The following is a 22,413-nucleotide window of genomic DNA, read 5'->3' as shown; positions in this document are numbered from 1 at the left end:
TATTATTAATTTACTCTGGATTAGAGAATGATGTTGGAAGTTTTTTCACTTGGTTAGACTATAAATTATATATTTAGTTTAATCCTTTATCCAAGTGTAAACAAACAAAATTTGCACCTGAAGTATCGTCAGGACTTCCACCTTGGTAGTGGCCCTTCCCTTAATGCATAGTATTATGCACGTCCACAAGGAGATGTGCTTTGCATTATGGAAGATACTAAGGCAAGTGATCAGAACTTATTCCACCTTTACCACGAGTTGCCCCAGTCCTGAAAATACTTCAGGCACAAACTTTGTTTGCTTGCACTTGGATAAAGTATTAAACCAAATATATAATTGGTAGCATAGCCAGGTGAAAAAACTTCCATCATTAATAGATGACATTTACACAGAATAATAAACCTTTTTGCTTAGAAAATGCTGCTCATATCTAAATACTCAAACACCATTTTATCAACAATCAGTGCAGATGAATTAATCACTTGCTGATTTTCTACTGATTGGCCATACATGATAGGGTTTTTAGCTAGTCTTATAAAGTAACTAATCAGCAGATGACCAGTTTGTATTATAATCTGATTTGTATTGTTAAGTAATGTTAAGTAAGTTACTTTACTCCACATACTCAGCAAGATTCAAATATTTTGTATATAATTTCATTGTTAAGTAGAACCAGGACCTGGAAGAAATGCAATGAATGAACAGCTTAGCAATATATAAATGAATACAGTAAGGCCCACCCTTACTGTATTCATGTGTACAACAGTTTTCATTTATGACCAGTGCTCATTTATATGATGCTGAATTCACTTAGCCATGTGGCTTTAGTAACATGGCACTGCCATGAATCAACCAGCGCATAGTTTTTGTGAATTCAGTTTGTTCACGATGTCACCACCCATCAGTCTCTCTCTGTTTTACTGTGAATTATGAACTGTTTATAACTATTATTTTATTGTTAATGATGGCAAGTAAAAATCAAAGTAAGCATACTGTTGCTTCCAATGAACAGAAAAAGGCTTAAACCTATTACATTAGTATTAGATACTAATGTAATAAGTTCAATTTAAAATTATTAAACTTAGTGACAATGCATGTTAAACACTGTGATAGGCCATAAGCTAAACTTACCTTACGCTACTGTTGTTATAATTGTTAAAAACAAAGATGCAACTTCTACTGAAGTGAAAAGTGCTGCATCATTTAATACTGTAGTTATCTGTAAATGTAACAATCTTATTGCCTAAATGGGGGAACCTCCATTTCACCAAAAATTCTTAATTTTTCATAACTGATGTAAGTAAATGCTTTATTTATGTCAGTTATGCTCATTGCTGTATAATGACTGCTTAAAACTCCTGTTAAACCATTAGATGCATCTACAAGTGAAATAAAAGGCACTAATTCACTTATATGACAGTGGCCTTGGAACCTAATGTCACATGAGCAGAATATGCCTGTACTGAGGCATAAATAATAACATAAAGAGTATATTGATTCTTATGGTTAAAGAAATACTAAAGGAGAGAAAATATTTGACATTCATTCCTTCACCCAAACTTCTGGAGCATAATCATCATATTGTCTGCCTCTTGGTTAGAAAGATTAATTTAAAATTCCATCTAGGATATATGTTCAGTCAAGTGTTTGTATTCTTTAGTCAGTTTGTCTGAGAGGATGAAGAAACCCAAGATAAGAAAGAAAAATTCCACTGTGTCTATATGAAACATGCTAACTCACCTTCAAGTGAAAATAAAAGGCACTAATTCAAAACCACTTATTAGAAAGAAGAACCATTATAATGGTTCTTTCTAGATGGAAACCCAAGTCCTAAGCAAAGGCATCATTGTTATCAACTGAGCTAAATAGGTAACAGGTTTGGTGTAAAAAGCAGCAGCAATGAAAATAGACAGGATGATAGGGTGCTCGTGAGTCAAGCATGGCACATGTGTGTAAGAAGAGCTCCAGATTGAAATAAGTATTCATGGAATAATTAAGTATATAAGTATATATGAGTGTTTGTTTGAGTAAGAGCTGCTGTAAAAGTTGTGTGCTACCATTATTATTAGTGTGGAGGATTTTGTTTTGCTTAAGCTTAATTTCGAATTTGTTGTTATTATTAGACTTTAGAGTGTTAACTGGCAGATTAAACATGGCGGTGGCTTTGTCATTCCATGACTTTAACTTAGATTTCAGTCTTTTCGTTAAGGGTGAGGTGTGTTATGTGTATTCTTTTGATTACATAAATGATTTGTGGACATTTAGGGTGGATGGAAGGAGGGTGTGTGTGCGAAGTGTGACCTGAACGAGGAATTGATGAATGCAAATATGAAATTGATGATAGAAAGTGTTAGTAGCGAGAATGTCGCGGAGAAAATGAGTGCACGTTCGAAAGAGAAGGATGGTATGAAAGAGAGGCGAAAGAATGTTAAAAAATCAGTAAAAAAGAAAACGAGCGATTTAAAAACTGTAACAGATGTTAATAGGGATGAAAGTGAGGCGAGAATGGCAGAAAGAAACGAAATTGAGAGAACAAATGAAACTGGAAATGGCGTGATGCAGGAATCGAAAGTGGAAAAAATCGAAAGAATGAATGATAGCGAAAGTCAGGCGCATGTTGGACCGAAAGTACAGAAGCACCGAAGGATGAATGAGAGTGAAAGTGAGAAGAGAGTGTCGAGAGTTAGAAAATTAGAGGGAATGAATGATAGAGAGAGTGTGAAGCAAGATTCGGAAGTTGAATTGGATTGGATTAGGAAAGAGATGAAATGGATGCAGAATGAAATTAAGAAAATTCGGGTAAAAACTATTAAAACTAATCATGATGGCATGAAAGAGTTAACGAAAGATGAGCGTGTGGCATTATATGATGACTCCATTATTAAAAGTGTGCTGGATGATAGGATTCACAAGGTATGTTTTCCAGGCGGTAAAATGAGCAGAGTGATTGAGGCATTGGATATGAGGAGGGAGCAAGCAAAGGAGTTGATGGTTTTAATCAGCATGAATGATTTGACAGAGGACAAAGAGCAAGTCAGAATGGATGTCAGGAGGCTGCTTAGAAGGATAAAAGAGAATAGTGTGAGAGGAAGGGTAGTCAGCATGTTGCCTAGGTATGAGTGTTGTGAGATGAGGTAGAGAGTAAGGATTATGAATGATATGCTGGCTGAAATGTGTGAGGAGATGGGATTACAGTTTGTTAATGTGTGGAATGAGTTTGAAGGAAGAAGTGAACTGTATGGGAGCAATGGACTGCATTTGAGTGGTTATGGTGTGAGTCACTTGGAGAGACTGCTGCTGGAAAGTAGAGAGGTGAATAGAGTGAGAGAGAGAATGAATCAGATCAAACAGGAAGTGATATGAAAGAGCATGAGGGATTGAAGAGGTGGTTATGAATGAGGACGTAAGTGGTATGAGTATAGAAAATGAGAGAATGGGTGTGCAAGAGGAGCAGGGAAATGAGGATGCTCAGGGTGGACAGGGGTACACAGCCTGAAAAAGGTGGATGCTCCAAGAGGAGGTGAGAGCATGTGTAGACAGGAAAGAAATGTGATGACTTGGGATCAAGAGGAAACAGTTGGAATTGAAAAGGGTTTTAAAATGAATAAGCAGAAAGGGAAATTGCTCCATGGAGAGATCACATTGAGTGAGTGGTATCAATGGAACTAGCTGTAGATCCAGAAATGAGCTGTTGTGTTTGTATACAAATGCTAGAAGTATAAGAAACAAGGCAGATGAAATGGTTGCATTAATTGTGTCTGTTCACCCAAAGATTGTTGGAATAAGTGAGACATGGTTGGAAGAGGACGACATCCTGACAGGACTAGAGATGGAAGGGTATGAAATGTTTCGTGAGGACAGAAGGGGTAAAAAGGGAGGGGGAGTGCTGTTGATGATAGAGAAAGAGTTATGTCCATACAAAGTAGAGATGCAAGAGGGTAAATAGTGCCAGTGGTTTGGAGGCAGTATGGTGTTGAGATAGATGGGAATGGAATCAAATACTTGGTTGGATGTTGTTATACACCTGGTAATGTGGATGGTGGCGATAATGAACTGTATAATCAAATGAGTCAAGCAAATAAGAAAAGGGCAATCATAATGGGCGATTTTAATTATGGCAATATAAACTGGAATGATGAGATAGCAACTAGAAGTAAAGAAAATGTTTTCTTGAGTTTTTGAGAGATAACTACCTTAGACAGTATGTAACGGAGGGCCTGCGAGGATTGAAGATCTTAGATTTGTCATCTCATCAGAGGATGTAATTATGAATGAGGTGTCAAATCATCCACCAATGGGTGAGAGTGACCATGAGGTGATTACCTGGGTGGTTGCCAGCAGTGTGAGGACCTCTGTGAGAAAAGGGCATATGTGAAACTACAAGGGGGGGGGGGATGATTATGAAGCGCTCAGGAGACAGCTTGCTGGTGTAGCATGGAATGAGGAGTTAGCTGGAAAAGAGATCAGTGCTTGGGGGATTTTCAAAAACTATCTAGTAGATGCAATGTCTAAGTGTATTCCAAAGGTGAGAAGGTTAAATAAAGTAGGTGTGAGATGGATGCATAAAGAGGTTAAGCATGTGATACAGAGAAAGAGGGCATTGTGGAGGCAGCATAAGAGAAGTGGAAATAACCTATTCCATGAGGTCTACAAAGACCAGGCAAGGAGGGTGACTTGGTTGGTGAGGGTAGCTAAAGAGAGGTATGAACAGCAGTTAGCTAATGAAGCCAAAAAGAATCCTAAGGAGTTCTTTCGATATGGTAGCCAGCAAAAGAAAGAATGATTATTGAAGGATGATTGATAGAAGAAAATGGTATAAAGACAGCTGTTGCATAATGTGTGGTGGAGATACTTAATGAGCAATTCATAAAGATCTTTCAATCTTGTGAATGGGACTTCATGGAGAGATTGAGAGCAGTAGATGATGGGGGGGGGAGACTGACTGTAATTGAGCAAGAAGTGTATGGGGAGTCGAATAAAGTAGATGTTAATAAGACTGTGGGACTTGATAATATATCGCCACGTATTCTGAAGGAATGTGCCAGGGAGTTGACGCCTGTCTTGACATATTTTTTTAATATGAGTCTTGTACTCGGTCAAGTCCCTAAGGAGAGCAAGATTGTGCCACTTCATAAAGGAGGTGAGCAAACTCGAGCATCAAACTATAGGCCTATCTGTGTGTCAGGTATTGTTGGAGAAGTTTGTGTGAACTAGGATCCAGAGTTGGGTTGACAACAATGGTATTATCTTTGATGGACAGCATGGATTTGCCTGAAGGGAGGTCATGTTTTAGTAATCTACTTACTTATTACAATAAAGTGACTGCTTCCTTGGACAGAGGAGAAGGATACATAGTAATATTCTTGGATTTTGCAAAGACTTTTGATAGAGTACCTCATGATAAATTAATAGTCAAACTAGAGCAGATGGGGTTGGATATTAAATTAGTGCATTGATTGGAGACTGGCTATCTGATAGGTATGAACAAGTTGTGTATGGGGGAGCGATATTCAGGAAAATGAAAGTCACTAGTGGAGTGCCTCAGGGGTCTGTTTTAGGGCCATTACTGTTTAACTTGTATATTAATGATATAGGTGAAGATTTGGTTGGAGATATTCAGTTGGTTACAGATGATGCAAAGTTGTGACGAACCATGAAGAGTAGTGAAGATGTTGTGGCCTTACAAGAAGACTTTAATAAATTGAGTGATTGGGCACGGAAATGGAGATGCGAGTTCAATGTTGCAAAATGTAAGGTTTTAAAATTTGGAACAAAGATGGGATACAGAATTTATGCTTGGTGAGGATATATTGTTGGAGGTGGAAGAAATAAGAGATCTGGGTGGGGGGTGATAGTGGATAAGGATCTGAAATTTAGGGGACACATAGCCAAAATTGTGAAGACAACACAAAGGCTTCTGGGAATGATGTAGAGTACATTGACATGTAGAAGTAGGGAGATTCTTGTTCTGTTGTATAAGGCTTTGATTAGGCCACACATGGACTATTGTGCCCAGATTTTGGTCACCTGGTTTTCAGAAGGATGAAGAGATGTTGGAAAGGGTCCAAAGGTGATTTGCTAAGGTAGTTTCTGACCTCTGGAATGTCGAGTATGAAAAGATGCAACCTGCAGAGTCTGGTGGACAGTAGGAGGGGGAGATATGATAGAGACCTACAAGTTATTAAGGGGTTGTTATAGGATCAATGCTGGAGAGGTTCTACAGAAAATAGTGGGAGATCAGGGGAGACCAGAGGTCATCCCTGGAAACTGTATAAAGAGGGTGTGAGTAGGGGAGTGAGAGGCAGGTTTTTTTGTGCAGAGTTGTGAATGATTGGAATGCCTTGCCTGAGAGTGTGGTGTCTATAAGGAGTTTGAATGTGTTCAAGGCATGGTATGATGAGCTGTGTGTGTGTGTGATAAAAGGACTTTCTGGATAAGTCTTTGACTCCATGAGGTCCTGAGGTAATAATAGGGAAAAAAAAATCAATTGCACTGATGAGCCAGATGTGCATCATATAGCCTCTACTGAATAAGTCAGCTGCCTTCTCGAGGTGTTAGTTTCTATGAAAGGAGTTCCAGTACCATCAGCTGGCACTGTCAAAGGATACCTTTCTAGCTGGGGGAGATGCCAGCTAGACCTAGGTAATTATGACCTCCATCACCTTATGAAACTGCATATTTTAAGTCACTTGAGACATAAATTCAAGCTTCATGCATCATATGCTGATGCCTGCAGCACTTCCAGAATAGTCATTAACATGTAGTCTGATTTTGAATATTTATTTGAATATATATTTGAATATATATATATTTTGAATATTTAGAAAATTTGCTACTTGTGCCAGTGGCCTTCTAGTCCTTTACAAAAGCTGTTGGATACAATTTCTGCTCATCTGTATGCTCTCCTCCCTCTTATCTAGATCGCAGTATTCCATTGTCACTTAAAGATAAAACTGATTTACCTCACTCCTGCATAAAAACAAAGGCGAATTGCCTCCAACTTTATCTGGAACATTGCATCACATTCCTGTTATGTGGCCTTCTGCCACAAAGTCATCAAAATAATCTTGCACAGTCTGGATACCAAAAAGCCTTCTGGTCCTGTTAGTAACCTGCTAGTTGTACTTAATAGATATGCACCTGAACTAATGCTTGTCTTTTATCTTCTGTACACTATATTATACTCAGCCAGCATCCATCCCATAGCACTGAAGGAAGTCCATTCCAAAAGTAAAAAATAAAAATATTTTTATAGAGTAGGATTTTCCCATTTGCTTCATGCAGACGATGTTATAATTCTAAATAAATCCGCTACAAGTTTGCAAGATTCCCTGACTAAATTGAATAGCTGTTGTAATAGATATGGTATGAAGGTCAGCAATAAAAAAGACAAAGACAATGAAAATAGGTAGAATCATTGAAAATATCAACTGTGTTTTCAATGGGAACCTATCGAACAAGTAAAACATTTCAGTTACTTAGACACAATTTTTTAGTGAAGATGGTAAATTAAATATGGAAATAAACAACAGAATCAACAAAGCTGGAATGGTAGGAAGTCAATCGAATAAATTCATATGTAATAAGAGAGAAATTAGTCAGAACACTAAATTAGCTGTATACAAAACATGTTTAAACTTGAACAGAATGGGCAAGGAAAGATTAGCAAAACAAGTGTTCTCTGCTAGGTTGGCAGGAAAACGACCCAGAGTAAGACCTAGATATAGGTGGATTGATACGGTACAAAGTGCCTTAGACGATGGAAATATAAGATCTGATAATGATGTTGTAGTCTTGACAAGTAACAGACTGATTTGGAGGAAAATTGTAGATAGGAAGTTAGTAATGAGGTAAATTTTTCATGAAGTACTATCATATCCTATACATCCCTTGAGGATACATGTCAGGAATTTGGTGATGATGATGTTCCCATTCAAATACATGTAAAGTAGGGAGGAATGCATTCCATGGAAAATCTGAAAATTATGCTTAACATAACTTTTTATAACTTAACTCTATTAATAATATACTAAGTAGTTCACTGTTAAATGGAAAAATTAAAGGTCTCTATGGAGAGTCCTTTAATTTTTCCATTTAACAGTGAACTACTTATCCGCTCTCCAGCCAAAGGACTGCAGGTTCGAATCCTGCTGTAGGCATGGATGTTTGTCTGTGAAAATAATCACTGGTATTTCCACAGACAGTCCTTGATTGTCTGTGGAAATACCAGTGATGGTAAGCGGTAGATGGCATTGGTGTAGTTATGGTCAGATGGAGACAGGAGTTGTAGATCTGGTGCCCTCCCTCGATGAGCCCTTGGACTCCCTGGAGATGTCAAATTATAATAATAATAATATTCATGTACATTAAATTTATGAAATACTATCAGATTGAAGACAGTAAATGAAGAATATGAGTGTGTTTTTCATGCTTATATCAGTTTAGCAAGATATTGAACTGAATTTAATAAATAAAGAACTTTCTATTAGGAATTTTTTAACTGAAGTTGAATTAGCCAGTCTTTTACAGAGAGAAAGAGGAAGGGGGGGGGGGGGGATTTAGGATTTTTCTTCTTGTAAACTTAGGTTCTACCTCCTGCAAAACCAGCCACAATTTACAGACAATACATTGCCTTATAGCCTTAGTTGCTTCAGCCATGAATCCAAAACAACCAACAGGAAACTATTGAGAATGAGTCACTATCTCAGCTTGCTCTTTTCCTGTACCATGTTATTTTATTTTATTTATTATTATTATTATTTTTTTAATTTTTTTTTTACCATATTATTATTATTTATTATTATTATTTGACCCCTCCAGGGAGTCCAAAGACTCATCGAGGGAGAGTGTGGCAACAGCATCGAACGATTGGTCCCCTTCCGACTACTAACCGCGCTCAAACTTACTTAACTGAGCCATTATTAGCAGAGGCTCTACCAATCGACCAACCTTTGCCAGCAACTGAGGACTTACTGGATTTGCTTTCAAATGAATATTACTTGTTAGGCTTAACAGAGCACTGTCAGTTTTGATCCTGCTATGGGCATATCTTAGAAATATAATAAATTAGGTCTAGCATTATGTCTAAATTATATCTAACAGAATTCACATATGAGCAATTTAAACTTTTAAAATTCAAATAAACTAAAAAACAACAAAAAAAGAAATGCTGCTCCACCCTGCAAGAAATTCTATTAATAGTTTACAAAAATAAATTCATTTTTTTTTATATTTAAAATTATGATGAATTGTATTATTTAAAATACAACTTACAATAATAATGCATTTTAATATTTAGGGCCCAACAAGATGCTGTTTTCGAGTTGATATCCATTACTCAAGATTATGCAATTTGGTTAATGAAGCATGCAGCTATGATTGCTGGTAAAGATGAGTAAGTGTTTTTTCATACAATGGTTACAATATATATATATATATATATATATATATATATATATATATATATAAAATGGCATTACATAAGTTTACTTCATAAATTAGAGTAGTAAAGCAGGATTATAACTTTTTTTTTTAAAGATGTAATATATAGTAATAATATGTAAAATAATACATGAAAAATGTGTGTATATTACAACCTCACTATACAACAACCCACACTACCTCAAGGACGTGTGTAATAAAAAAAAAATGAAAAACGTGGTTCATTTGGCATTTAACAGTATTGTAACAATCAGAAAAATAGAAGAATAATTATTAAAATTACTTAAATTTGGGGAAAAAAGCTATAAGGAAGTTATAATGAAATTGTATTTGATCCATGGTATGCCAAAGTGGTTTAGCTTTTTACTTAATATCACTGATTCGGATCCAGGATATTATTATAAAAATAGTTAACTTAAGAGATTCAGTGAGAGACAAAGAAAATTCAAAATCTTTTTCTTTATAAACATTTACTATTTATTTATCATTAATGACAAGATCAAAGAAGCAAAAGAAATCTGAGTGAATGAAAAATGTAAAGAAATAGAATTTCTACTGGAAAAGCATGAGTTTTAATCTACACAAAAAGCTGAAAGAGATCAGGTATGTTTAAGAAAAAACAAGTATGTATCCTTCGAAACAAAAAGGGAGAAATAATATCCGAAAAGGAATACAATACAATAATGGGTGAAATATGTAGAAGCATTCTTTACTGATAACATTATTATTATAAAAACCTCCATGAAGTCAGACTCATTGTGGTAGGCCAACTGTTATACACACAGTTTATCATACCGTACCTTAATATATTCACTGTCTCTGCACACACCACACTCTCGGACAATGCATTGGAATCACTCACCACGCCCTTGCTCATACCCTTCTTATACAGTTTCCATGGATGACTTCTTGTTCTCTTCCTATCTTCACCCATTCTGTGCAAAATCTCCCCAACGTTAATTTGGTGATAACCTCATAACAGCTTATATGTCTTGATTATATCCCCCTCTCCTCCTTCTATCTGCCAATTTCTGCAAATTGTATTTTGTCAATCTGTCTCGATACTCAACATTCCAGAGACCAGAAACCACCTTAATCAATTGTCTCTGAACGTTTTCCAACACATCTTCATCTTTTTGAAAACCAGGTGACCAAATCTGTGCACAGTAATCCATGTGTGGCCTGATCAAAGCCTTATACAAAGGAACCATAACATCCTTACTTCTACATGTCATTGCCCTCCGCATCATTCCCATTATCCACTGTGTTGTCCTCACAATTTTAGTAACATGTCCCCAAAATTTTAGGTCCTTGTCTACAATCACACCTAGATCTCTCATCTCTTCTACCGCTTCCAAGATATTTCCACCGATTATGTACTCTACATCCCATCTCTGCTTCTCAAATTTCAAAATCTTATATGCAACATTGAATTGAATTGACATCCTCACTCATTTACTCATTCAGCCAGTGTATTCAAGTCCTCTTTCAAAGCTACAGCATCCGCTCTACTCCTGATAGCTCTCCCCAACTGTGCAACATTAAGTTGACCCAAAGCAGACACTAGGGGTACACCACTAGTAACTTTTCTCTTCTGGAATATCACTCCTCCATAGACAACTTGTGATACCTATTAGATAGCCAATCTCCAATCCAGCAAACTAATCTACTGTTCAATCCCATCTGTTACAGTTTAATTACCAGCTTGTCATGTGGCAATTTATCAACCACCTTTTCAAAATCTAAATATACCACTGTATATGCAACACCTTTATCCAACGCATTTGTCATTTTATTATAAAAAGTAAGCAGATTGCTAAAGCATGATCTTTCTTCAGTAAATCCATGCTGGCCACCAAAGAATATTTTTCTGTTGTCAGCCCAGTTTTGAATCTTAGTCCTAACTAACTTCTCTAATACCTTAACCACAATTCCAGACACACAGACTGGTCTGTAATTCAAATCCCTACTCTAATCTCCTTTATGAATTGGAACAATTTTATCCTCTTTCAACTCTTTTGGAACTTGCCTCACCGAGAGACTCATGTTGAAAAGATATGCAAAAGCTGTTAACTCTCTGGAACATTCCCTCAAACACATGATGAAATAGAATCAAGTCCCACTTTATAAAAAAGAATTGGATTAGATGATAAAGGCATAAGGATCATTGAAAACATACACTGGAACCAAAAGGCATCTGTTCAAGTTGATGACATTATCACAGTTATGTGATAATGTCATCAACTTGAACAGATGCCTTTTGGTCAACATTAACATATTATCATATGTTAATGTTGATGACATTAACATCAAAAGAGGAGTAAGACAAGTATAATAATTATTGTGATCAGCTGTTCCAGCAGACTGTGCCATTTGTTATATTTCTGTAAATGAGAATTTTACTCTGAGTGTTTATTAATTACACAAGGCTTCAATTCCGATCGATGCAATGACTTTTAACTATTTCTTTTAGAATCTAGAAAATCACTGACTCAAGATGAAAGAAAAAAATATACATGCATTTAATGAAACTTGAACAATATATACTTTTTAATAAAATTACATAACTACAAAATTAACTGGATCCAAGCCCTTTTAAAATAAATCTACACTTTAGAGATTTTCTTATCCAAACATATAAAAATTATTCATTCTCTGACTCATTCTATTATTGGATTGCTTAACATATTCTACCAGACTTAATCACGTCTACCAGACTAAACACCTTATTTTCATAATAACAAAAATGTTCATCAGAGTAGTTTCTTTGTTAAGCCCTTTCCGAAAATATAAAAATTTTCTTCTTCTTTTCCATGGAATCCTTTTTTAAAGTATAAATATTCTTACTTCTTGCAGTTCTATTTGATGCACAATTTACTAATTTTTGTACAAAAAAAAGAAGTTTCTTCTGCTACTTCATAAACTTCTTCTTAGCTTCCCGTATTAGGCAATTGTTTGCCTGTAACATTTTGAAGGGTTTAAAAAGTCTTCTGCCCATCTTCCTCTTGATCATTATCTCTTTGGTTTATATTTTCAAGCGATATTTGGCCATCTGGCCTCATTCATTCTTTCTATGTGGTTTTTCCAGTTCTTTCTATAGTTTGTGATGTCTTCTGTTATGCTAATTATGGATAACTGTTTTGTTATTTCTTCATTTCTTATCTTGTCTATTCTTTTATAGCCTGCAAGTGGTCTTAGAAACTTCATTTCTCAGCTTCCTAAACTTCATAAACAACATATCTAAATTGAGCTCTATATGTTAAGCCACTTTACAGTTTCAAATTTCAGCAATTGCTTTTTCTATAGTAATTCAGTGTCCTTAAGACAGAAGATGAAACTTTGCATTGATTTTCCTTGAAAATTCAATTAGAATGTCGACTGCAATATCTTATTTATTAAATACTTATTGAGAGTCTCAACTCCTCCAATTTAAAGACTCACAGTTCTACAATTCCTTTTCAGAATCTTCTACTAATATTCTTCCGATTGTTGAAAAACTTCCTAAGAAGCAAATTTCTCCAGTAACCGTTCTTAAATTTCCATCAGCTCCCCACTTCTTTTCCTCTGTTACCCTGATTCCAAATGCTCTCTCTGTCAACTGTCAATCACCCATCCAGCTCTTCAACGAGCATGCACACTGCACGTAAATGGCAAGTGAGAAGTTACATGTAATGACTGACGCATTGTCTCATTAGCATAAACAAATGTCTTCACAAAACGCAACAAATATTTCAACACTTAACAATTTTTAATTACAATAAAAAAATAAAAAAAAAACTCAAATTATTACAAACTATCAGAATCTAGCAAGTACATCAATTTCAAATGGTTTACATTTCATTTTTACAGTAATAATAATATCAATAATGGGCACATGGCAAGTGCCGATGTATACGTGTTACAAAACCAAAACTAAGAATATATTAACATAGAGAAATAATTGTACAAAAATTCATAATTATGAATTATGATTATTTTTTCACAAGGATGTGCGCTGTCACCTCCTTTTTAACATATACTCAGAAGCCATATTTCAAAAATTCTTAATGTTGCACATGGATTAATGTTGCACATGGAAATCAGGGACAACAAGAAAGTCTCAAGAAATTGAGACTAGAACAGACCACTAAATTCTTCACTTGGTGAGGAATTTATTAAACTTATTCTCTCCATGGGGATCTGATAGTGAACCATTGATTTTTAGGTGTTGGTGGACTGTATATTATGTTACTAATGTAATTAACAATATTACATTACTGCCTTGTCTCTGAAATCCATTTTTCTGTATATTTCACACCCTATAGCAAACATTGTTATGTCACATAAGTACCTTTCACCTAATGTCATATATAAAGGTTGATGATACAAACCTGTTAACTCTTACCATAGCAAACCTTTAAAAACTACAGGAATAATTTTTTATACTGAATAGTTAGCCATAGGTTATTTCTTTTAGAATGTCACTATTATGCCTGTTGTCTTTGGATGTATGTTTGTATCAGTCAGGAAAAGCTAGAGGTTTAAAAGTAGTTCAGTAAGTGAAAGCTCATCTTGCTGGGAGATCTGAGTATTATCATATGTAAAAGGAGATGAACTGAGATCTTTCTCAAGAGAAACTGCATTTCCATAGCATTGAAGTTGACTAGGGTAGCATGACTTTACTCTGCTGAAAGGCATTGATTATGGACAATCCTAAAAATTGGATTACTTCAGTATTGTAAAAGTTGTTAAATGAAGAGGATAGAGAACACTGTCATCAACAAAATTCGAAGAAGATGAGGCAATTTATGTATAGGAGGAAGAGCATGGGCAAAAGAACAGAGCCCTAGGGTGTTCTGGCATTGATAGAGAAATATAAAAAAAATCCCCTCTGCCATAATATGTAGTAATAAGTGACCAGAGAGGAAACTAATGAAACCAATGTAGGCTTCTCTATCAATCATGATTAAATATGATCCTGGAAATGTCGAATGTGATCATGAGTTTCTTCAAATCTTTTAAGTGGGTAATATGTCAAGAATTCTGTTGTTGATAATGGTGGAATTCATATTGGTAGTCATTTGATTGGTGAGCCTACAGGTAGTACATAAGTTATCTATTAATTACCCTCATTATTTACAAGTTCCTTTGAAAATAGTGGAGAGAGAGAGAGGACAATACATTGACTCCTTTGATAGACTGAATATAAGCTTACTTCCATGCATGCACAATAGATACCAGAAGAATATAAGATTTTAAATGATAAAGTGCAAATCTTAATTCTGCGGTACAAATTTTAAACATAACCAAGCAGATAACATTAGGACCAGAACATTTGTTAGTATCCAAGCTATGTAAAATACTTAGGATTTCTTTCTGGCAGCAAATTTAGGGAATTAGTGTTCTTCACATATAGACAATTTTAAGGATCATATACTTAGCATTCAGGGGCTCACTATAGTGAGTATGGGTGTGGCAAACACGAGGTACCTGATGCTGGACCATGCCTTACTTCATGTAATATACATCTGTTATATTATCTGTAGACTGGTCCCTCCTCTTCCTCCCTTGATTCTTTCTTTCTTCTCTTCTTGCTCCTTTCCCCGAATGCTATTAGAGTATTCGAGGGAAATCTTTCCTATTTTTCTATGTCATTCCGTCTTGTGCTAACAGGACATTATCAAACACTGTAACATGATCAGGCCATCAAAAAATGTTCATACCACATCGTCCGTCGCACGAGTTACCAATTGACGCATTCAGGTTTTAGGCAGAGGGACCCGTTCGAAAAATATGTTACAGTCTCCCTTAGACACCACTCCTCAGCACTCTACTAGAGGAAACTTCATCAATGGGCCCGCTACCCATTTGAGGAGGTGTTTAGGGGCAGCTCAAAGAAATCGTTCCGCAAAAGGACGGAAATGGCAATGACAACGGCACCAGACTATGGTTTTAGGCAACTGGAACATCTTCTCTCTGACAGGGAAGGAGTTGAAACTGGTTGAGGAAGCCAAGCACTACCGGCTAGACTTAGTCGGGCTTTCTTCAACCAAGAGGAGAGGCTCTGGAACTGTCGACCTGGATAAGGGGTGGAAGCTCTACTACTCTGGTGTGAGCTCGACAGTGTCTGCTCAGGCGGGTGTGGGGATACTCACAAGCCCCCAGCTGTCAGACTGTGTTGCTAAGTGGATCCCATTGGGGGGAACAGGTATGTGTATTAAGGCTTCAGATGAAAAACCATGATTTGGCTGTGGTGCAAGCCTATGCACCTAATCTGGAGTCAGAATACTCTGCCTTCCTAGAGGAAGTGGATGCTGCTTTTGACAGGGTTCCAGACATGGAATCAGTCCTGCTAATGGGCGACTTGAATGCACATGTTGGAACAGATGACCAGACATGGAGGGGTGTGGTTGAGAGGAATGGTGCCCCTGACCTTAACGCGAATGGGTTGAAATTATTGGACTTCTGCTGTACTAATAGCTTGACCATAATGAATACCTTCTTCCAGCACCGAGAAGTCCATAAGTATACCTGGTACAGGATACACAAGAACAAAGGTCTCTGATTGACTTCTTTATAGTCTCAGCAGACCTATTTTCCTCAGTGTTGGACGTTCGTGTAAGAAGAGGGGCAGAATTGTCAACTGACCACTACCTTGTTGTGTGCACTCTACGGCTTCAGAAACCAGATGCTACCATCAACGCTGGTAGGCCTAAGCAGCTATACCATGTGAAATGGGAGACATTGGAAAATGAGGCTGTGAGGAAGAATTTTGCAGATGACATTTCCTCCAGGTTCAAAGAGATTCCCAAGCATACTGCAGATGTTGAGGAGGAATGGAAGCTGTTCAGAACAGCTGTCACTGCCTCTGCACTCTCATGGTGTGGCAGAAAGCGGCTCGGCATGGCAATGGGCAGTGAGAAAAGGACACCTTGGTGGAACCAAGAAGTCCAAAAAACTGTCCGGGAAAAAAAGGAGTCCTACCTAACATGGCTTAGAGTCAAGTCACCTGAGATGTGTTTGCAGTATGCTGAGGCACGAAAAGCTGCTGCTAAGGCAGTAAAGACAGCAAAGCAGAAGGCTTGGGAATCCTTTGGAGAAAGATTAGATTTATCCTATGCAAATGCAAACAAAGTATTCTGGCAGACCATCCGCCGCCTTCGAGGGAGGAAATCATGCACAGCAAGGGTAATTAAGGCCTCTGATGGTGCACTTTTAACAATCGAGAAGGATATCCTCCACAGATGGAGGGAATACTTTGAGAGCCTTCTTAACCCGGGTGGCCCAGCAGTTGTGGACATCCAAGAGGTGCAGATTGGGGCAATGACTAGTCTCACAGCAGAAGAGGTCCATTTAGCAATAAAATCGCTAAAATCGGGCAAGGCTGCTGGCGATGATGAAATTCGGCCCGAAATGCTGAAAGCCTTAAATCGAGACGGTGATCTCTGGCTGACTCAAGTGTGTCAGTCTGCTTGGATATCTGGGCGAGCACCAAAGCAATGACAGACAGCATTAATCTACTTCAGGGAATGCTAAGTATGTATACTTAGCATTCCCTGAAGTAGATTAATGCTAGGTGTTCAGCATTTTATAATTGTCTTCTATCTAGATAAGATGTGAAAGGAGTAGAGGCATTGGAAGTGTAGAATATTGCTTAGTATTGCAAATTGTGACAGTGATTCTCGTTCTTGACAGCTAAAACAATGGTATTAGCTAAAACGTTTTCTAAATTGCAATCGCCTTCCTGCTTTTTTTTTGGTAAAGAAAACAGTTAAGAAATAACTGATCAAAATTGGTTAAACATTTTAACCTATAGAAGTGTTGTGGCTTTTTATTTCCTTCCTGCTCCTCCATTTTGGTCTAATTGTGACAGTGATTCTCATTCTTGACAGCTAAAACAATGGTATTAGCTAAAACGTTTTCTAAATTGCAACCACCTGTCCTGCTTTTTTTTTGGTAAAGAAAGCAGTTAAGAAATAACTGATAAAAATTGGTTAAACATTTTAACCTTTAGAAGTGTTGTGACTTTTTATTTCCTTCCTGCTCCTCCATTTTGGTCTAATTGTTCTCAGATTGTCAGAGAACTGAATATTGTAATCAGTGACTATTTAAGATTGATTAAAATCAGAGGGAAATATTAAATTTTCCCCCTTCACTTTAATCCTTCATTGATAATTCACTCTACTGAAAGGCATTGATTATGGACAATCTTAAAAATTGGATTGCTTCAGTATTGTGAAAGTTGTTAAATTAAGATGATGGAGAACACTGTCATCAACAGAAATCAGGTGACTTTAAGCAAGATAAAAAAAAGTACAATTCAAGATTTAGTTGAAATCATATGAAAAGTGACCTGTCTGATAGAATTGAATTTCTTTTTTTTTTTTTATCTTAAGCGACATAGAAAACTATATTTGAAACCGTATTCTTTTTACACCTTCACAGATATAGTGTAGCCTATGGAGATGTCAGAGAGTATTATGAACAAAGTAAAATTTTAAATAGCCTTGTTAATTGAAAAAATAAGCAGAGTTGAATTAATTGTTAATTTATTTTTCTTGTATTTGTTACATAGCATAAATATGGAGGAAGCAAAAGAAGTCCATAAGTGTTTACGTAAAGCTTCAGGAGTTCTCTCACAAATGCAGGTATGATTGGCTGAATCAAATATTTGAAATCCTTGGTAACTGTTAGCAAAAATTTTGCCAGTACTTATTCATTATAGCGAGATCCATTGTAAATGCTAATAACTGTTTTATGTGAAATCTCCTAATAGTTAATCTTAATGATTTCTTACAAATTATTTGAGAAATTTATATTTATGCAGAGGAATAAATAAAAAAAAATAGTTCGTGTGTAATTTTTAGACTTGTTAATAAATACTTAGAAGTAAGGTTTTTGATCTGGAATAATACCATCATTATCATCAAATTCCTGACATGTATCCTCAACGTGTGTACAGGATATGATAGTACTACATGAAAAAACTTTCATCACCACTAATTTCCTATCTACAATTTTCCTCCAAATCAATCTGTTACCTGTCAAGTCTCCAACATTATCAGATCTTATATTTCTGTCTTCTAAGGTCCTTTTTACTGTATCAATCCACCTATATCTTGGTTTTTCTCTGGGTCTTTTTCCTGCCAATCTGGCAGAGAACACCTGTTTTGCTAATGTTTCCTCTCCCATTCTGCTTAAGTGACCATACCACCTGAGATTAGCTCTACTAATACATTCCTGGATGCTGACAATATCAAGTTCTTTCCTAACATCCTAATATATGATATTGCTATTTATGCCATCTGTTCACGCCCCTAATCTTTCTCAGGACTCTCACATCTGTGCTCTCTAGTCTTTGGTCAAGTGTTTCACTTCTGACCCAGCTCTCAGATCCATAAGTTAAAACTGGTTTGAACACTTTCTTGTATACAGCTAATTTAGTGTTTAGAATAATTACTTGGTACGACACTTGGATAAAGGATTAAACTAAATTTATTATAGTCTAACCAAGTGAAAAATAAACTTTCAACATCTTTCTCTAAATCCAGAGTAATTTAATAAAAAGGTGGCACACTTTGGCAACTCCTATAGGTGGAGATGACCTTGTTAATGCTTCTGCCTGGTATCTCCACTTGGGCCTGGCTCCCACTGAAGAGACCTCAATAAAGGTCGAAACTAGTCTGGGTAGTGGCCCTTCCCTTAATGCATAACATTATACATATCCGCAAGGAGATGTGTTTTGCATTATGGGAGATACTGAGATAGGTGTGATGTTAGCTTGCTCCACCTTTGCGACGAGTTGCCTGGTGTTGTACCACCTTATCCCAGTCATGAAGATAAATTCAGGCACAAACTTTGTTTGCTCACACTTGGACAAAGGATTAAACTAAATTTATTAAAAATTTTGTCATGTTGTACCATCATTTTTTATTTTAAGTTAGTAATGATGTAATTTTTTCATGTAGTACTGTCATATCCTGTACACCCCTTAAGGGTACATAGCAGGAATTTGATGATGATGATGACTAAATTTATTATAGAAATTTCATATATTGTGGGGGAACTCGTTACCATCCTATTTAGCTGTTTGTAAAACCTATCTATGAAAATTAATCTGAATATATAGTGATTTTGAATAATTAAAATATTTCATAGGGGAAATGTAACTTAATGATGTCAAGGAACTCAGTGGTACATTGGTGAACAATGAAATAATATCAGAGCTACTAATGGTGAGGTGAATGATTTTGAATGAACTAAAAAATGTTAAACACAGCTTTTACCATCGATGATGCTAATGAAATATTAACAAAATCTATCTTGAATTGTGCACTAGAAATAGGTGTAAAAAGGCACCAAAGAGAGGAAAAACTAAGACAGGAAACATTGGATTTGATGAAGAAAAGAAGAGATATGAAAATAGATTTGAATGATACCAATAAAATAGAATATGCGGAAATTTGTAAAACTATACGTAAAAGGATGAAACGTGAACTTAGATCATATAATACTAGGAAAATTAAAGAAACAATAGAAAACAATAGTAATATGAAGGCCCTAAGACGAACATTATCAGTTGGAACAAAGGAAATAGCTGGTGTAAGAGGAAAAAATGGTGAACTTATAAAAAAATAGAGATGCAATAATCAAAAGAATTCAGGAATTTTATACTGAACTCTATGAAGACAAAGACCGTGACATCCAGGAATCATCTATGGATAACTCGAGTGAGGAAGAACATGATGCCCCTGAGATCTTACAAGGCGAAGTGGAAATGGCACTGCGAGAAATGAAGAATGGAAAGGGCCCAGGAGAAGATGGAATTATGGTAGACTTCTTAAAACTCGAAGGAAGCCCTGTCATCATTAAACAGCCGACTAAACTCTTTAATAAATGCCTAAAACAGAGAAAAATTCCAAAAAATTGTAACAATTTATTTCTAATATTAATTTTTAAAAAGGGCAATAAGGAAGAAATTAAAAACTACAGACCTATAAGCCTACTCCCCATCATATATAAAGTTTTCACAAAAATTATCAATAATAAAATAAAATCTAAACTAGAGGGAATGCAATCCTGTGAACAAGCTGGATTTAGAAAGAATTGCAATACTTTGGACCATATTCACACATTAAGACAGCTCGTTGAAAAATCAATTGAATACAATAAACCCTTATGTCTGGCCTACGAAAAAGCATTTGATTCAGTTAAAACATCTGCAACACTAAAAGCACTTGAAACCCAAGGAACTGAGAAATCATATATTGAAACACTAAAACATGTTTACAATAATGCAACTTCTGTAATTAAATTATATAAAACAATGAAAAGTTTCCAATACAAAAAGGCATCCAGCAAGGGGACACCATATCTCCCAAATTATTTACAGCTGCACTAGAGGAAGTCTTTAGAAGCCTTGACTGGGAAACAAAAGGAATAAAAATAAATGGAGAAAGACTGCATCATCTGAAATTTGCAGATGATATTGTCCTTATAGCAGATAATCTTGAAGATCTGGAAGAAAGGCTAAATCAGCTAAATGAAGTCTCCAGAGTAATTGGATTAAAAATAGAGAAAAAACAAAAATAATGATGAATAAATTTATTAGCCATAGAACTGTCAAAGTTGAAAACCATGAAATAGAAAACAAGTTACTTCATATGTATATTTGGGCCAATTGTTATCCTTTGAGGAGTGCCAAAGAAAAGAGATTGAACGAAGAATTCACCTTGGATGGATGGCTTATGGGAAAATGAGAGACATATTCAGAAGTGATATCCCTATGAGTCTAAAAAGGAAAGCTTTCGACCAGTGCATACTTCCTGTCCTAACATATGGAGGAGAAACATGGACTTTAACAGAAGTCCTAAACAAAGAGCTGAAAACAACACAACATCGCATGGAAAGAAGTATGCTAAAAATAACATTAAGAGATAGGAAGACAAATACCTGGATAAGATCTCAAACAGGTGTCATGGATATTGTGAAATACATTAAACAAGCTAAGTGGAGATGGGTTGGCCATATTGCCAGATGCAGTGATGGGAGATAGACTAGAAAAACAACAGAGTGGAGACCAATGGATGGAGCAAGACAAAGAGGAAGTCTGAGAAGAAGGTGTAGGGATGAACTGGAACAAATTGCAGGAGTGAGATGGATGGGAGAGGCAGAAAACCGAGTGATCTGGAAAACCATGGGGGGGGGGGGACCTTCATCCAGCAGTGGACAGAACCAAAAGGTTGAAGAAGAAGAATGGTGAAGTGAATAATTTTGCTGATTGTTTGACAAGTTTATAGGCAGACTATCTATGCTATCAGCTATTCGACAAAATTTCTTCAGAACTAAGATGTTCCTTTTTTAAATAATTTAGAGATTATTTTTAAGATTTGCTAAGATCCTAGTCTATGATATGGTTATGTATATAGAGGAATCTTAGAAGATTGTTCATTTTTGTATTATATTCCTCTTCACCCATAATAACTGTTGTATAGTCTTTTAAGGGTAATATTTCTTTACATGGAATGTTGCTCTTGATAGGTTTGGATTTTATCTGGCCTCATCCAATATATATTGTTAACCACTGTTAAAGATAGATTACAGATACCACATATGTATTGATACTCATCATGATGTCTGCAACACATTCCTATCTATGAGTGATAGCGAAATTGTGACCATGACTGAAGTCTTTATCATCTTATGCAAGTGGCTATGGTGATAATTCACTACCACATTCATCTGTTGTTGTAGTTGTGGTCAGATGTATTTTGCTGTTGGAGAGTTTCAAATTTTTTTCACATGATGGTTGTTTACTTTCTCAAACTATTTAGATGCAGCAGTCTCAGAGATGGTGCTGAGGATAAATCATAGTTCTGGATTTGGTATTTCAGATAGTTCTTTAACAAAATGATAGCAGCATTGATTTTGGCAAGCACATCATGAATACTGTCATCTGCTCACAGATTAATACTAAGCTTATGTGCATGTAAA

General features: G+C 36.1%; 1 protein-coding gene across 2 annotated transcripts in view; it reads left to right on the top strand.

Moving 5' to 3' along the window:
* The window catches only part of LOC150104587 (BRO1 domain-containing protein BROX-like), a 163,176-nt gene that overhangs the window by 28,409 nt on the left and 112,354 nt on the right, over nt 1–22,413 (top strand). For both annotated transcript variants that reach the window (XR_016548540.1, XM_090395217.1), the window contains exons 3-4: nt 9,299–9,394; nt 17,996–18,068. Coding sequence is in view for 1 of the 2 variants with exons in the window: in XM_090395217.1 (XP_090251343.1) it covers nt 9,299–9,394; nt 17,996–18,068 (169 nt within the window). In the remaining variant the exon portion in view is untranslated. The remainder of the gene's footprint in view (nt 1–9,298; nt 9,395–17,995; nt 18,069–22,413) is intronic.

This window comes from Typopeltis vanoorti, chromosome 7, assembly GCF_054136105.1.
Source record: "Typopeltis vanoorti isolate ZY-2024b chromosome 7, IOZ_Tvanoo_1.0, whole genome shotgun sequence".
Lineage (NCBI taxonomy): Eukaryota > Metazoa > Arthropoda > Arachnida > Uropygi > Thelyphonidae > Typopeltis > Typopeltis vanoorti.
This window is presented reverse-complemented; position numbering and strand designations above follow the sequence as displayed.